General features: G+C 45.0%; 1 protein-coding gene across 5 annotated transcripts in view; it reads right to left on the reverse strand.

Moving 5' to 3' along the window:
• PEX14 (peroxisomal biogenesis factor 14) overlaps window positions 1-18,513 on the reverse strand; it is a 137,413-nt gene that overhangs the window by 81,168 nt on the left and 37,732 nt on the right. For 4 of the 5 annotated variants that reach the window (XM_060141470.1, XM_060141469.1, XM_060141467.1 and 1 more), the window contains one exon: window positions 4,306-4,390. In XM_060141470.1, coding sequence (XP_059997453.1) covers window positions 4,306-4,390 — 85 coding nt within the window. Of the gene's footprint in view, window positions 1-4,305; window positions 4,391-13,544; window positions 13,548-14,077; window positions 14,216-18,513 lie in introns of those variants that run through there. The other variant, XM_060141471.1, reaches the window with a different exon arrangement.

The raw sequence follows: 18,513 nt of genomic DNA on the forward strand, positions 1-18,513 counted from the left end.
AAGCAAAGCTGAAGGAGAAAATTAATTTTAGAAACACATGAGGTTACAATTTTTTTTTCCTGGAGATGGGGGAGGAAACACAGTTATTTTCGTTTTCATCCTGGGGGCACAAGCTGGGAGCTGTCCAGTCGATAACCTGGCCATCAGAACAAGGTTTGTAATTAAAAGGTCAGTGACCTGGAAAGCCAAGGCCCCACTCCCAGAGCTACTCAGTAATGATGGAGCTATTAAATTAAGACTGTTATGAAATCAATGCTAAAAAAGCTTTCATGGTAACGAGATTCCATTCAAGGACATGCAAACTACCTCATGAAATGGACCTAAATGATAAAAAAGAAAAGTAATAAAAGAGAGTTAAATTGAAATCTGTGTAAGAATTCACTCCCCCTTCAAATACTCCAGTGACAGAAGCCCTTCACCTCCACCCCACTACCAAGGTGAAGACCATCAGGTTTCCTCCTCAAGCTCATTTCCAGCAAAGAGGCAGTTTTGCTACTGGGGGTTCCGCTTCCAGGAACAGAAGAAAGATAAGATCTTGTTTCACCTTTTAGAATAAGAAAGCATGGTGGTGTGTTTTATTTGTTTCTTTTTCCTTCACCCTCCCCCCACCCCGGACTATTTATTAGATGAAGGAGAATACAGCCCTTTACTTATACACTTGAGAAGGGCACAATAAGCCAAAGGGTCAGCCAGCACCACCCAGGTGCTGAATTACACAAAAAAGCAGATGATGCTCAGCTTTTTTCTAGAACCCTGTTTGGCAACAGATTTATTAGAGGGGGCTAACAGACGACTCTGTCTTCTCCCCACCTCATCTACCTCTTTACCCGACACGAACAGGCATCGCTTCTACCCGCCTTATACCCAGCCTGCCAAACGTGTCTGCAAGCAGACTGCCTCCTGCATTCTGTGGTCAGACAGGGTGTCAAGTCAACATAAGCCTACTGACAACAATATCCAAACCTCTAGCTTTCTGGACTGACCCTACTGCTGTTTTTAAGTTACTCCAACCTCCTGGATTGCAGCCTGCTTAAAGCCCCAGATGTGATCCCTGCCTGGCAAGAACTGCTTCTATATATAGACCAGTTCTATGAGGGCTTACACCCCACACACAGGCCAATTATCTTCATGTGTGGTTGACTCTGCAGTTGATGTCATCTGCAGAATCAAGCGGTTGGAAGGAAAACAAAAACACTTATTCTAATACTCTGAAGGTGAACAGCTGCTTTGCTCTTGCATCCAAAAAATTCCCGATAAAAGAAAGAAATGTTGTAAATTACACAAACTGGCAGTAGAAGCTTCAAAGAAAATGATAAATGATTCTAATAACGTCATGTTTCTCATTAATGACTCCATGTTCAGACTTTAAAGCATCCAAAAGAGATCTCGAAGAAACAAAAACAAAAAAACACGAACACAAAAGACCCTTGCAAACCAATGCTCTTCCAACCCTATCCCATCCACTGTCCCCGGCCTCCCCAGCCCCAGACTCAGAGGGCACACATTTAACCTGTCAGTAACAGAGGGGACGAGGCCCCTGCTCGGGGCTGCGGGTTCACAATAAAACAACCTCAGCTGATGCGCCTAAAGTAACCCTCATTTTCCACTGAACTGACATGCACTACAGGGGCCTCAATTTCTATATTAAATATTAAATAATATTAAAAGAAAAACAAAATTGGATTTGCCTTTTCAGGAAAGAGATGTTTATTAAAAAAAAAAAGAAAGAAAGAAAGTTGAGATTATAATTCAAGACAGTGCTCCAATGCAATTCCCCGAAGTGACATTCACTAGGAAAAGCCGAGACTACAGTAGCTGTGAGCTCGCCCGAAGGCAGCGCTCCAACCCACCGGTGCAACGGGTCCTGTGGGGAGACAGGACCGGAGGATGCCAGGACCTTGGTCCCGCCCCTCAAGACACGCTCCGTACCCCCAAAGACCAGTGAGCCAACTCCCTTTCCTTCCCAACTGCTGTCAGGGACAGGGCAGACGCGCTCCTTCACAACAGCCCCTCCTCCCTCAATCCAACCCATCAGCGATGGTGCCAAGCTCCGGGATCGTGTGTGCCTGACCCCAGGAACTGCCGGAAATGTGAAAAGTGAAGTTTAAAGCCACAGAAGGCTCTTCTTCCCCAGATGCCAATCAAACCTTGGAATCCTCTGCCCAGGAAAGGTCCTGCTAGAGCTTACCCTAATGGGATGCAACTGCGAAGCAGATGATTACTGACTGAAGCAGCATTTTAGAAGATAATGGAGATGGGTGATTAAGTCCAGTGACTCTAGGTTTGAGTGTGGGGTAAACTCTCTTTAGAAGAAGAAAGGTAGGATGTCTCTCCAGTTTCCTGCTGCCGAAAATTCTAAAAACTCTAGACCACATTAAGGGTTGGGAAGGAATTCTGCCCGCTCTGTACCAACAAATACCCATCTCCTTCAGTTCTTCGCTCCCATGTCACCCTCCCCGAGGAGACACCTTCTAATCACCCCACTGAGAAGTGCAACCCATTCCCACACAGCACTGGCTGCATCTGCCTTCTCCTGGTAGAACTGAAGCTCTGAGAGGGCAGGGATTTTGTCTGTTCTGTTCTCAGCGCAGCGTAAACACTCTTAGTTGAATTAATTAATTGATTGCTGTTTTTTGGCGGTTTTTTTAAGGAGCAACAAATAATAACTGTACAGAACAGTTTCTACAGTAATTATTAGCCAACTAAGTCAAAAGAAGTATTATTTGGCCCAGAGTTTCTCTCTCTTTCTTTTTTTCTCTCCCTCTCCCAGTCAGGGATTTATTAAAATTAAACAGATTAGATGGAGCTCCTGATATTCAAACTGCTCAGCAAAGCCTGCAGTGGGGAAGTGCCGAGCAAACACCAGAGACATTTGTCTCTAAATTGCTCTAAATACCTTCTGCAAATGAAATTCTAACCCAGCTGCGTTTGAGAGAAAATGAGGAATAACTGGTCATTGTCAGTGGAAGAGAAGATCAGGCAGTTATAATATTGCACAATATACTGGGGCGAAGGATCTCTCGGCAACCATAGATTTTGTCTCAGGTTACCCCGGGTAATCAGCACAGCTTTTAGGCTCAGCTTTCCCCAGCTTCAATGCTTTGATGAGAGAGCTGAAATCCCTAAGCTTTTATGATTAATTACTCCCCATAGGTACACATATTTCAAGGAAAAACTCTTTTACAGCATGATGGCTGCAGAGGGGGCCAGCCAACGCACTCCAAATTTTAATAATCTCCGAATCTCCTACTGATGGGGGCAAGCATCACGCCGCCAGGAAGCGCCCAGCACCCCTCATCATCAACTCAGTCACAGGGACCGGCCTTGAGACTGCCTCTAAACAGCTGCCTGTGAATGAAATGCTTGGGCTGATTCTGCCCAAATCCTGCGAGCAAAGCCCTGGGACCAGGTTCTGTGGCATCACTTCAGTGGGATACCGTTGAGCAGACCTAAGAAATACCACCAAACCACACTGTCTTCTATTCCAGCCACTAATGACTTAAAGCTCAAAACCCAGAATTTGGAGGCCGACATTAAGGAAAAAGAGTTTTGTTCAGTGGGGGTGGAGAAAACTCACTTCCCTCCCTCATGGTATTTAAGGGCCTTTAAACAACTTCCTAGCTTTCCAGAAAATTAAACGTTCAAAGAATGAAAAGTCAGATTTCTTTTTTTTGTTTGTTTGGGTTTTTTTTATATTTCTCAAAAAAAAGAAACATGTCCTAAATTTCAATAAAACCAAAATAGATTCTGTCTGCTTCGGACAATATTGAATTTGTCAAGATCCATTTCATACCTGCTTACAGAAATACCATAAAACCAGTAATTTACCACTTCAATCTGTACATCAGACTGACCCCAAGCTTGACCTTAACCTGACCTTGTGTAGTCATCTCATCTCCCTCGTCCTTCATTTCTTTCTTCCTCATTCTTTACTGAAGCAGCTGACCTCCTAACCTAAAGCCAGCCATTCTGCAGCCAGGGTCATTATCAGAAGAACAGACCAGAAAGCAGGAGTCCTCCCCAGTCTTATCCATGGGCCTCTTCTGCTGCTGAACGCAGCCTGTGCCGGGCTGTCCTGGGCTAAGTTGTTGGCCTTACGTCTGGTGCTCACAATTATTTGAATCCTACCACCTCTGCTCTACTGTAAGGAAAGAAGCTGCATCCTTACCAGGGGGCTCCCCTCACCCCCACCCGTACAACAGTGGGACAGCTATAGGAGATCATTCATCAATACTATGGCTTCCATCCGCCCTGCCCCCAGCCCCTCTGTGCAGGCCACTGCGCAAGGCCATGGGGAACCTGTACCTTTCTTCTTAAGGAATGCTCTCCTGGTTGCAAGTGGGCTATGGCGGACCCGAGAATTCTGTAGAAACTTCACTGCTGTGGCAATCTGGTAGGGGAGATAAAACAGAGAAGAAAAGTAAACGTCAGTAGTCTGCATTTCAAGATTAAAAATCCTACAAGTTTATCCCAGGTCCATAGAAATAAGCACAATACTGTGGTCAAATTAACCACTTATTTCTCACATTTAAAATCTGCTTAAATAAAAGACTATGTTGGTTCCCTACCTTCATTGGCTTCCTGTATCTGGTTCTATCAAATCTAATCCCCTCGGCCTAGCTTTTAAGAGCTGCAGTAATCTTTTCCTGTTCTCCCTGTTCAAGCTGATTCTTCACACTCCTCAGCAGGTAGCCCTCCCCTGGCCGTGCTTATCCACGTCCCGACACCTGTGCCCACACCATGACCTTTTTCTAGAAGGCCTCCCTCTCCTGCCTCTACCTGTGTAAACATTACACACACAGCAGCAGCAGCACAGCCCTTCCACAGGCTGTGTTAACTCCTCGAAGCCTTCCCTAAATAAGCAATCATCTCTGGTCTCCCCACTCTCTTAAATTCTTCAGTGCTTACAGTGTGCACCATGTAACTGAAGACACAGTTGCACTGTCTTCTAATGTTCAGGCTGCTTCCCCAGCTACGCTGCTAGCGTCTGAAAGGAAGAGACCATGATGTAGAGACAGAGACTGGCAAAGCGCTGAGCGTACACTGGCTGGGAAGGCTTCTGTAAGACACAACACACAGAGCCACTCACACTGGTCCCTCTTATGCAATGGAGCTGAATTCTGAAGAATTTCAGAATTCTTTCAGAATATCCTTTATCAAAGGATAAAGTTTGGGGTTTCATGGCTACAAGCCGGCAGACCGACAGATTATCTACCTACCTCTGGTAATGATATTATTTAATGAAATCTTCCTACGTACGAATGAGCCAGGTAGGGGATGGAAGGGAAACGGTTGATGGTATTAACCTTCACATCACTCAGCACACACGAAGCATGTGCTTGCACGCCGCCTGTCTGCTCTCCACCCTGGACACTAAGTCCAACGGGTGGGAAATGCCAACCTGCCCCCCGATAGGAAAGGGGCCATTGTAAATGACTGGCATTATTTATCTCATCAAAACCAAAAGAATAAAAAAAAAAAAACCAAAAGAATGATGTAGTCTCAAGGTACAGGTAAAGTCAACAGGCCCTGCAGTTCACTCATAAGTTGTTGAAAGAAAAAATTTCTAAGGGGCCACATATAAGGAAATTTTCTAAGATCCTTCAAACTAAGGGCAGCAGTTGAACAGAGATTCAAACAGAAAGTACTGTGGCTATAAATTGAACACAAGTTATAAATCTCCTCTTCATATTTTATATGAATTTAATCTTGAGACCAGACAGACCTCTCTGGTAACAAAAGATAGGATAAATCAGAAAGAAAGAACTTCGGGGCAATTCTCTTATATACTTTCCCTGGGATCCCTCCATGGGAGGCTTGCCTCAGACCCTCTCCCTCAAGGACGGACTCAGGTACCCAGACTGGCAGATTTGGGCCTGTCAGTGATAAGACACACGAGTGCTCCTTGAGACTGGTTAGAATCTGTCCAACACTGCGAGTGTATTACCCACCATCATGAACTGCAGTGACAACCAACCAGTTCTGGACTAGAGAAAAATCGATGTTCAAGATTTTAGAACCCCAAAACTATCTACGCACCCCCAAGCCCCTCGACCAGATCTCCTCAGGTTGCACCGAAATCAAGAAAAATCTGACAAACATCAACAAAATGGATGCGTTCTAACGAAGAGATGGGAAGGGGAAAGACAGAAGAGAGAAAAAGGAAAGGGAGTGGGGCGAAGGAGGGAACGGGAGAGGAGAAGAAGAAGAAGGCAGATGGACGAGCAGAGGAGATGGAACAGAAAGGAAGGCGGAAGAAAATGGAAAGGGGATAAGAGCGAAGGGTAAGTGGTGAAGGAGAAAAACAAGAGGAGGAGAGGCCTAGTCACAGTTACACCACCCCAGGCCCCGTGGGGTCAAGGCCAATCTGCACAGCTCAGATGCCTCGGGGTTAATTGTTCTTCACCTGGAGAAAAAGTACACCTTCAATGCACAAGACGATGACGGCATTTGTATCATGTGGCAGGCTCCACACGCCCTGGTACGTGTCCCAGGTGTCAGAGGAACTGTGGACAAGCAGGTCTTAAGCCAGAGATACTGACAGCACAGCTCCTGACATTCACCAGTAGAAGCGTAAACCTTTCCTTCCTCCTTCCAAAATTTTCCATGACAGAGAAAGATAACAGAATCCCACCACTAAAACGCACAGGTTTCACCTTGCTTTTTTAATACAGTCCTTGGTATATGCATTTCTGGTCAGAGAGCAAAGTTCTGATGGTTTTAATGGTGCACTCAATGCAGTGCTTGGCGCATTCCATCAATTTTTTTAAAAAATTGCATCTCTTATTTCTTTAAATACATTAATCAGCCTAGTGTAGGCAAAACGGATCCATCGGACAATGCAATAAACATGAATTATCATCTATCCAACAAGCATAATGGCTTAAAAATACATAATAGCAGGTGTAGTTTAAATGATTAGTTATTACACCTGTGGTGGGTCTGATTCAATTGGGAAAAATCATGTTTAATAGGTTAAAAGGTTTAGATCACCATGCTTTCCTTAAAGTGGCTGTAGAGAGGGAATGATGGAGTGCTCTGTCATTAGTAATTCATTTAAGAAAAACGTGGGGGATAGAGCAAAGAACAGCATAAACGAGCGAATCCAATTTAAACATCAGGTAAAGTAGAAAACACCTTTTAAAAAAGCAATATAAATGAATTTGGAAGGGAGGTGAAATTGACGTGTTTACTTTAACGGGAATTTGACAAAGTCCTGGCACACTTCAAACTTGCAAAAATATGAACAATTTCTTTTAAAGTTTCCATTCACTAATTTCAAGCCATATAAAATAATACTGTCGAACACCTACATAAAGTATATTTGGGGCCTGTTTACATTCCTCTTGATCTTTGTTGGAAAAAGCAGGCGACAGGCGAATCACATATTTAACAGCACCGATATCACTATGCCAGATGTAAAAATATGAAGCATCCAAACCAACAGCCTCAACATAATGTGCTTCATAAGAAAGATGTCCAGATACAAAAACCCCTCTCCTTCCGCTAATTATTTCTTCTGCTACTCTTTACTCTTCTCCTCTCTTCCTGTAAGGACCTGGCACTTCAATAGGGCGGAAAAGGGACCGTCCAACGTAGAATTTTACAAGCCCTATGATTCGCACACAGACGGTAAAAGATTTCCCAAAACCTTTCCCCATACTGCAACGATTTGAACACTCTAGATAACTGACAGTGCCCTCGGTTTGCATCCTTCACTCGACTATTGTTGGACACTTTTCATTAACTGCATGAAGCAATTCAACTGACTCTTCCCTCTGCAGAGGTCCAACACACACAACACGCTTTTGTTGGGTGAAATGATGGGGTGCCTGCTGCCTGTCCTGTACTATCGTTTGATTTTCTAATTAGGAGATGAATGTGACTAGTCATGGCTTATATTTGTGCCCAACTAAATTACACAAATTCAGGCCAAATCTTCCGCCTCAGTGTCAAAGATGTAAAACAGAAGCAGGAACTTTATTGCACACATTGTGGGAGCGCAGCAAGCCAGGGGAAATTCTGGTGCAAAGCACCTGATGCCGTTGTTGAAGCCACTTGCTGTTGAGTCCGTGATAAAAATGGAATTGGCCTTCCTTTCCCCTTCTCTTGCACTAAGAGAGTTCTTAATGAGTGCACGGTGAATTACCAGTAGCTGGTTTCATAAAAATAAAGATGACGGGCTTCCCTGGTGGCGCAGTGGTTGAGAGTCCGCCTGCCGATGCAGGGGACATGGGTTCGTGCCCCGGTCCAGGAAGATCCCACATGCCGCAGAGCGGCTGGGCCCATGAGCCATGGCCGCTGAGCCTGCGAGTCCGGAGCCTGTGCTCCGCAACAGGAGAGGCCACAGCAGTGAGAGGCCCGCGTACCGCCAAAGTAAATAAATAAATAAGACGAACTCAGAAGAAAACAGAAGCAAAGTTTCTCATCACCCCTATTCCTGTGACCCTCTGTTCTGCCTTCCTCCCTCAAAAAGCAAAATAAAATAACCCTGTCACCATCAACTCCGCAATTTTAGGGAAATTTGCTAATTTTCACCATTCATCACTTAAAGCTAGAGATAAATCAAGGTGCAAAGAGGAGTAAATCCTCGCCTTTGCAGTGGTTACACTGGAGTGACTTCCAGTAACCCAAGAAAAAAGGAGGGGACTTCAGGTTGAAAAACACCTTTGGATCCAAGATGATTATGATTGGCCAATTGAGAGAGATCTGTGTTTGAGAGACCCGGATCTGTAACTGTATAAATCAATGGAATACAGGATACTCAGGGGCTATCTACGATGAACTATGTTTTGTTAAATGCGTCGTGTAGGGTAAGTAATCCCTGGTGAGAAGAAGCGAGGTTCCTGACAGTCCTCGCTCAAGAGATGCTTCCTAGGTGTTTTCCACTCTCCTACGAAAGACCTGCACACTCTAATCTCCAGAATGCACACTGTATTTTCTGCACAAGGGGGACGGGAGAACAGAGCTTGCCTAATAACGAACCTGGGGTTGGAGGGAGCCTTGGCACTTTGCACCTGACACGTAAAACTGATGCACTGTCTCCAGTGACACATATTTGGAATGTCACCAGTTCCGGCACTCCTGTGTGCTACATACACATCTATCTCCTAAAAATGTGAGCATTCGTTAGCCATTTTAAAATACTAAAAATATTCAAAAATTAATGACACTAACAACCAAAGCCAAGTCCTTTTTAAGCCAGACAGATCACAACTAGAGGGCAAAAGAAAATGACCAACACGCAGGTCCAAAACCCCATTCCAACACTGCAGAGCCACACGTGCGCATCTGAGAAGATTAAATTGCCCGTGAAAGGTTCCTACGCTCGTACTCTGAAGTAGATAGATACCCAGAATCCTGTTAACAAGCGTTAGACCAAAGCCAACTCAAGGTTTAACAAGGACTGACTATAAAAGCCGGGCAGTGCCTAGAATGAGAGAAGCCTCTTCAAACAGAAATGCTGCGTTTTAGTAAGAAATCAGTACTCTGTCAGGAGTTCCCTGACAAATACGGTCATCAGTGGCACAAGGAAATAGTTGCAAAGCAGCTGTTAATCAGAGAAACACATCGTAGAACGCTGATGCTAGCACTCGTGAAAAAATGCAACGGGCTAATTATGAAGCTATATATCTCACTAAAGAGACCGTGTTCCTTGAGACTCCAGGCAAAGCACTCTTGGTTCCAGGGTTCTAGGACAACATAATTCTGGTTTTCTGCATCCAGAATTCTTTCTTATCTGCGGCTGACAGTCCCAGCCAGGCTCACCGTTGTTTCTCATTTCTACCTGCCCTCTTCCTAGGTAGGGAACAGGCTGGGGAGGGCAACCACCCTGAAGCAGGGGCATTCCCAACCCACATTCCAAGATCCTGCACGAATACATCCAAAAGGTGTCAGATCCTAAAGCAGAATAAGAGAAAACCTATGAGTATGCCAAAGAAATGTCAGAATCATCTTTCTAAGTGTGGCAGGAGAGCTGCCCCCAGCCGCCAAAATGAAAAGAAAAAAAAAAAGGGGAAGAAGGAGAGGAAGCAATAAACAGAATATAGAGACTGCTGCATCTGAAATCTCCAAGGGAGAAAGGGAGTCTGGCAGAAAGCTGCTCTCACAGTGTGAAATGCAACTCTGGGAAGCCGAGGGTCTAGCAGGCAGGTAAGAGGGGAAAGTTAATATGCAGAGGAAGGCTCGATCAGCCAAAATTCAATACGATCCTCTGCAAGGACAAGGAGGAACAAGGCTCCCCGAAACCAGACTCGTGGGAGTGGGGGGAGGGCACCACGCCCGCTCGGAGCACAGCCACTGGAATGGCAAGAGGGGAATAACCTTGAGCCGGCCGTGCCGAGGCGGCCGCAGCGCAGAGCCAAAGTGCCCCCTAGCCGTCACGCGAGCCCGAACGAAGTGTTTTCACTCGGGGAAAATGAAATGTTTTGCAAGATGAAACAGAATGAAAATTGAGGTTTTAGGTAATTACTAGTTGGCATTTACATATCACGGGCTGGTTCAACACCTATTCATTTTCCTCTTTTATTTTCAATTTTTTTAAATTGCTCATTAAAAATGAACAGATGACAGTGACAGGGATTTTTCCCCCCTCTTTCTCCTTCTCTGAGGGTTACAAAATCAAGAGGTACTTTTCGCCCGTTTATCTACAATTAACACACACATACACACACACACATACACACACACACACACACACACACACACACACACACACACACACACACACACACACACACACACACACACGGTATGTTTCATTTACATCAGAGGGGGAAAAGGACAGGGGAAAGTCAACAAAAGCCAGGAAGTTCAAAAATAAAGACAGTGAATTGTACTTGAGCCAGCCTCCTGCACCTGGGTGAGCAGTGAGCTAGCGAGAGCCCTGGTGCTCAAGGAGTTAACGGAAAGAGCCTCTCTTTCAACTTGGAATTTCCTGGGTTTTGTCATTGTATCCTTCCCATTGTTGATTTGGGTTACAACCCTATACTAATTAAGCTGTGGGCCCTAATTTCCTTTGTTTTACTTTCCTCTGTCCTTTTGTTTTTCACATTAAAGAAATAAAATATCTCTGGTAGAAGTGCACAGAGTTGACATGATAGAACACAATATTTGTTAAGGTCTATTGTGTAAATCTGCATGAATTCCACAGCATGCATTATTGACCCTAGTCTCTCTTAAAACACATTGATATACGCAGTAAAAGCCTTTATGAAGAGTGGCAACGTCATATGCACAACAACTACCCTTCCAAGTGAACTATCTCTGCGTGTAAATTTTTCTTCTTGGCCCTAGTTAAAAACATTGCATGAACTACTTGTCAGAATGTCATTGTTTTGTTATCTTATTAAACTAGTTCTTCCAGAAATGTATGTGGAAATAAAAAGCATCTTAAGCCAACAGGCACTATTTAATATCAAGTGACAGTGATTTTAGGGACACAAGGGTGACTTTGGAGAGTACTTTGGGTGCCAACTTGCAGCCCAAAGGAGCTGGTGCTTGAGTAGCAAAGCCTGACAAGCAGAGCTGCTGATGCAGAGGGCAACCGTAACTACGCCATGGAAAGCGCTGTAGTGCACATGCTTGCCATAGAGGAAATAAAAACCCTTGTTTCTGGGTTGAGAAGATCAAAGTTCCTTCTTAGGAAAGGTTGAGAAGGAAAAGGATTTTCTCCTTCAGGGAGAAAGAAAAGCAAATTTAAATGCCTGTCCCCATGCATCCCCACCTGAATTTAGATAGCAGCCCCTCTAATTTTTGATGCAACCAACAAAGCAGTTACCCAAAGAGGAGAGAAAAAAAGGATGACATTTGCCTTTTCCTTAGCTTTGAAATCCAACTGGCAGCAAATTGTTTGAAGTCCTGTTTAGAGAAGAAACCGTAATAGCCTCCACAGTGAAAAGAGGAGGAAAATGCCATTATACACGGATCACGGTAGCAGTGACCTCGGCAGAGAAGGCAAACGAGCTGGCTGCAAGTTGGAGGGTGGCGGGCGTGCCAGGAACAAAAAGAAAAAGGTTTATGTGTGCCAGCACTGTGTGGCAAGAGTTGGGTGCTCGGTCCCAGGAGATACCAAGAAAAGGCAAGGAGTTCGATTTCCTAACACAGTGCCTTTCAACAGCGTGTTGACTGCTCCTTTTTCCAGTTTCCCTTGCTTTTGTATTTTCCATATTCTTCTAATTCCCCTGCACTGTTAAAGAGGAAGCAGAGAGCACCCAGGCTTCATGTTGTAAAATTAATGAAGGTGTCAAGCTGTTGAGCTGAATCACTCCAAAGGAATGTAATGACTCAGTGTCCAAGATGCTCCCTAGGAGGACTGTGAGCTCACTCAGTGGCGGTGGCTGGTGACTCCAACACTAAAAATATGTAGCAGACAGTGCCCAGGACCTTCCTAATGATACCACTGCCTCTACTTCCTAGTCCCTTTCTCTCCACCACAAGTTGAATTTGATGCTTTCCGAAGGTTACTTCTCCCAAACTCCAGCACCTTCGCATGCTCAGCAGACGAAACTTCGGTTCCCACTTCTTCTGAAGCCAGGCCAGACAGAGATTGGTAAAGCTCTCTCTAAGCATATGCACTATTGAGATGTGGGATGATTAGGAAGGGGACGAAGATGGACAGTGACACCTTCACGTGTCAAGTTAACTGGGGGTTAGACGCTGAATAGATGACCACCAGGTGGTGCAGGGCGGGGTCCCTTCACGGTGGCTTGAGCACCTTCTGCTCTGAGGGCAACAAGATGGGCTCCTGGATTCCAAGGAAGATAAGCTCTGGATCAGGGAATTCTGTCTAGCATCACCCCACATAGAGCAAAAACCTAAAACTTTGAGGAGTCGCTAAATGACACTCCTACCAGACATCCTACAAGAAAGTTGGAGAAAGACTAAATGTTAAAAAATAGATTTGAATACCAAAAAAGTAGTAGTCACAGCTCAGAAACAGCTCGAATCCAAAAAGATAGCAAGAAAAAACTTGGAAATGACAAATGTGGGTAGCCTTTAAATCGTCTTCAGATCTCTAGAAAGCAGAAAAAAAGCGAACAATTAAGATCTGCTAAGAGAAGACCACCAAGTCCTGGTTCCTGCTATTATCTAAGATTCTTCTATGGCCTGAGGGAAAAACTAGAAGTACAAGTTCCAAAAGTATGATTCAGAATAGAGAGAAAGCTGGCACTCAAAAATCTTCAAATTTACAGTAAGATGACAGGAATTAGAAACTGTTTATTTTATTTTATTTATTTATTTTTTTGTGGTACACGGGCCTCTCACCGTCGCGGCCTCTCCCGTTGCGGAGCACAGGCTCCGGACGCGCAGGCCCAGCGGCCATGGCTCACGGGCCCAGCCGCTCCGCGGCATGTGGGATCTTCCCGGACCGGGGCACGAACCCGTGTCCCCTACATCGGGAGGCGGACTCCCAACTGCTGCACCACCAGATGAGGCCCTAGAAACTGTTTCTATTCAAACAGTCAAATGAAATCAGCTCCTCTCAGGGGAAAGTCGTCCTCTTCACCAAGCACACTGGCCCCTGGGAGTGCACAGGAACAGACCCTCTGCCAAGATAGTAAGATCAGGGGAACCAGCTCTGGCAGCAAGTGGGGTCACATCCGTTTGAAGTAAGCTGGTGGCCAGTTCAACTGTCTAAAAAAGGGTATCTAACATGGGTCAGGCCTCTCTCGCCGACTTCAGGAGTAACTCACCCACACGAGTGTAGCACAGAGAAGCAAGACAAGCCATGCCTCTGACACCGATGATGAATGAGTCATCGCTTTTTACACATCTTTCGGAGGCACTGAGATAAGGACTGTGGAACTGATTCTTGTACCCATTGTCAGATCTGTACCCACAGACTGTCTTTAGCACCAAGATGTAAATTTGAAAGAGAATCTAAATCAAGAGATATCAGTCCAGTTGCCTCCTCTGATAAACCCCAATTTAGAAATTTTTAGCTCAGCAAAAAAATCCACTGCACACAGAAAGAATTAAATGGTAATCATCATGGCTTTGAACCATTCAGTAACCTTTCACTAAACACCATAAACATTCCTATCATCAACAACCACAGCTTCCAATAAACAAATACACTTTTAAAAATAAACGATTCAGGGCTTCCCAGGTGGCGCAGTGGTTGAGAGTCCGCCTGCCGATGCAGGGGACACGGGTTCGTGCCCCGGTCTGGGAGGATCCCACATGCCGCGGAGCGGCTGGGCCCGTGAGCCATGGCCGCTGAGCCTGCGCGTCCAGAGCCTGTGCTCCGCAACGGGAGAGGCCACAACAGTGAGAGGCCTGCGTGCCGCAAAGGAAAAGGAGAAAAAAATTTAAAAAAAATAAACGATTCAACAAAGGTCTATTAGACACCACTGCCATCTTGGCCATAAGGCTCTCAGTACAGGTCTCCTACCTCTAACAGGAAGATAAAAAGGAAGGTCTTTCTGCCCTCCATCTGATGTTCCTAGCAATCCTGGTCACCTAAAATGAGCATGTATTTTACTTACAATTAACGCAAAACTTAAACAGTTTTCACCATTAAGCAAATCCGTCCTATTGAGCACCCCCTCCTCCTCTAAATCAATGGGAACTCATTTCTAATTCCTTCCAGCTCTGTCTGGGAAACAGACAGAGGTTCACTTTTTGTTATCAGAAGGATTAAGAATCACCATCTTGCTGTGCAATCTTCTTGATTCTCCACACCCCAATTGTGCTAGGGTGAAAGACTTTGAGATCACAAAAATCCCTACATCTCCTCAATTTGGCAAAAGCTTCCTGAGACATCACTCATGGTTTTCTGTTCACTGTCCTTTCTCTCTCTCTTCTTGCCTGTTTAAACACATGGACACAGAGTTATTAACTTTTACAGGAAAACCAAATAAAATAATGTCGAAGCAAAAATGCGGTGATGTCAGGCTGCAGCTAGCACCATTCATCTGTGGGAATCTGATTAGCGCTCTAGTGGCAGAGCTACCTGGAAAAGTGCTCACAATCAAATAAAAAAATGATACCAAAACATTAACCTGATGGCTAAAAACTCCACATTTAAACAGTTAAAGTAATAAAGGAGCTTTTATTGAGTATTTTTTATATTTCATTATGCCCCAAATTGACGAGGACTCCCGGATACATTTTCTAGACTTTCGGTTCCTCAAATCAAATGCTCTCTTGGACTTTTTTTTTAAAACTAAAAGGAAACAGCATTTCTTGTAAATTTGAATGAAAGGATTAAAGCTTCTCCTACAATATCAATATCAGCTTTGAGTGCAAACACAGCCAAACACTGCAACAAACAGAAGCCTTTTTTGGTTTATGTACTTTTAAAAATAAATAAATTTATTTATTTTTGGCCGTGTTGGGTCTTCGTTGCTGCGCACGGAACTTTCTCTAGTGCGGCAAGCAGGGGCTACTCTTAGTTGCGGTGTGTGGGCTTCTCATTGCAGAGCACGGGCTTTAGGCACGCGGGCTTCACTAGTTGTGGTGCGTGGGCTCAGTAGTTGTGGCTCGCGGGCTCTAGAGTGCAGGCTCAGTAGTTGTGGCGCACAGGCTTAGTTGCTCCACGGCATGTGGGATCTTGACGCACCAGGGCTCGAACCCGTGTCCCCTGCATTGGCAGGCGGATTCTTAACCACTGCGCCACCAGGGAAGCCCTGGTTTATGTACTTTAATCCTAAACCTGCCCACAGCCAGCAGAGAATTTTCCTCCATGATTTTACCTCACACAAACGCTCTATTTCCTCATTCACACACATTTTGCTCAAAGTTTGTAGGAAACAGGGACTTCCCTGGTGGTCCAGTGGTTAAGACTCCAAATTCCCAATGCAGGGGGCCTGGGTTTGATCCCTGGTCGGGGAACTAGATCCCACATGCATGCCGCAACTAAGAGTTCGCATGCCACAACTAAAGACCCTGCGTGCTGCAACTAAGAACCAGTGCAGCCAAACAAATGTTCAAAGTTGGCAGGGAACAGAATGTGGCAGAGTGGCAGGGCAGAAAGCAGGCCGGGCCTCAAGAAACCTGCACACCGAGTCCAACCCTAACGCTATGTCCTCAAACCCGGCCCCTCACGCCCCGACTCTGTGCCTCAGCGTCCTTCATTTCTGTAAGATAAGGGCTTAAATAGATGGCCTTCTGGACCCTCCAAGCTGCATCATTTTATAATTTCCAGTTGACTCCAGCAGGCAGCCTATGATACCTAGGCCAGGGAAATGGGCAAGGGTCAAGGACCAGAACCAACCATTCGAGAGCTCGGCTCTCCAATCTCACCCAATCAAAAAAAGGAGAAAACCAACAAAGAAGGAGAAGGAGAGAGGGAAAGAGAGAAGAAATCGCTGTTGTCAAAAAAGAAATGACAAATTCCACATATATTACACATAGCAAAGATTTATTCACACTACTTATTATTTATTTCGTATACAAGCTTAGTTAAATGGTGTCCAAATCACAGAAGATTAAAAACTGCAAATGAGAAAGAAGAATTGAGCCAGCTAGCAAGAGATACTCACAGACCAAAGACCAGATAGTGAAAAAAGCCTAGCAACAAATGTCAGGAGAGAATCGTCTATGAAAAGCAAACAGAAAAAAAACTCAAAAAGTTTATCAGTCCAGGGTCATTCGGCACAGATGGAGTCATTCAGAGGAGGGGCAAATACACAACAGATCTATATTTCAACAGGTTTTGAAAACAGAATCTACACTTCCAACACAATATAAACATGTACATCTAAAATGATGATACTGAGTCATCAGGATTGAATTATAGTCTACTCTGCCTAATAAAGCGAGAAAGCATATAACCCATTTTATGTAATTCCCAGCCAAAAGTTTTAAAGTGTTTTGTTTTGTTTTCATATGGATCTCGATGGCCATCGGGAAAATGTGGCTATCCAGAATGACTTATTGCAGGAGGGTGGCAGAGATGGTGGCTCCCCTGACCTGAACAAAAACAGTTTTTATTCAAGTTAGTTAAGAAGCAGGAAGCCAAAGATTAAATGATGAATAGTTACTAAGCATTCACTGGGTCCACACAGCACACCAGGCACTTAAAAAACCAAGAAGAACAAGCAAAGATGCTGCTTTTGCAGTTACAATCTAGAACAAGGAAAGCCATCCGGCCCCATACATGACCTAGGACTCCCCTCCTCAACAACCTTGACAAATGATCAGTGAGCCTCCACTCAAATGCTTATAATGAACAGAGAACTCACTCTCTTAAAAGATTATCAATTCATTTTCAGGAGTCCTTCTTTAAACTGAGTTGAAATCTGCTTTCCTGAACCTTCTATCCATTGACTCTAGTTTTCTGCAGGAGAATACTACTAACTGATCCACTTTTTGAAATAATGCTGGGTAAGGAATGAGGATAGGCCTCTGTCACTTGGCTATCTTTTCTATAAAAGCATTTCCCTTACTCTGCTTATTAACTAAATGTGAACACCCGTTTCACTGTATAACAGTTTCATGCTCTTAAGCTTGGTAATAGCAGCCTTGCCCTTTCTGGGAGAGCCAAGGCTACACCTGTAATGTCAGAATGCATTAGCAATAATAAAGGCCACAGTAATGCAAGAGACGACTTCATACACACGTCATTCCAGAATGGCTAAATTCAATCAAATATGGCAGTGCTTCCTACAATGCTATGATCACCAGGGCCAGCGCGTGTGACGTGGGCCCACTTACTGGAAGCCGCTGGAAAGAGAAAGTGAGCGCTCTGCTTTGAGACTATAATGGACAGAGTTTTTACCAGCCCGTAAGTGGTTTGGCATCCTTCTTTCCCAGGAATTACCTAGAAATTCATTTAACATCTAAAGACTACAAATGAACTTCAGAAGGCTAAAAGTACATGAAGAGAAGGGCAGCGGGGCTCGTATTCTCTCACCCTCATCTTAAAGATATATGATCCTGGGCTTCCCTGGTGGCGCAGTGGTTGAGAGTCCGCCTGCCGATGCAGGGGACGCGGGTTCGTGCCCCAGTCCGGGAGGATCCCACATGCTGCGGAGCGGCTGGGCCCGTGAGCCATGGCTGCTGGGTCTGCGCGTCCGGAGCCTGTGCTCCGCAGCGGGAGAGGCTGCAGCAGTGAGAGGCCCGCGTACCGCAAAGAAAAAAAAAAAAAAAGATATATGATCCTTATGGAGAGAAAAGTAAACTCCCAGAAGGTGGTAATCAAGAATCAAAGCCAGGGACTTCCCTGGTGGTACAGTGGTTAGGAATTCGCCTGCCAATGCAGGGGAGACGGGTTCAAGCCCTGGTCTGGGAAGATCCCACATACCGCGGAGCAACTAAGCCTGTGCACCACAACTGCTGAGCCTGCGCTCTAGAGCCCCCGAGCCACAACTACTGAGCCTGCGTGCCACAACTACTGAAGCCTGCGCGCCACAACTACTGAAGACTGTGCGCCTAGAGCCCGTGCTCTGCAACGAGAAGCCACCACAATGAGAAGCCCGCGCACCGCAACGAAGAGTAGCCCCCGCTCGCCACAACTAGAGAAAGCCCACGCACAGCAATGAAGACCCAACACAGCCAAAAATAAAC

The sequence above is a fragment of the Lagenorhynchus albirostris genome, chromosome 2 (genome assembly GCF_949774975.1).
Source record: "Lagenorhynchus albirostris chromosome 2, mLagAlb1.1, whole genome shotgun sequence".
Classification (NCBI taxonomy): Eukaryota; Metazoa; Chordata; class Mammalia; order Artiodactyla; family Delphinidae; genus Lagenorhynchus; species Lagenorhynchus albirostris.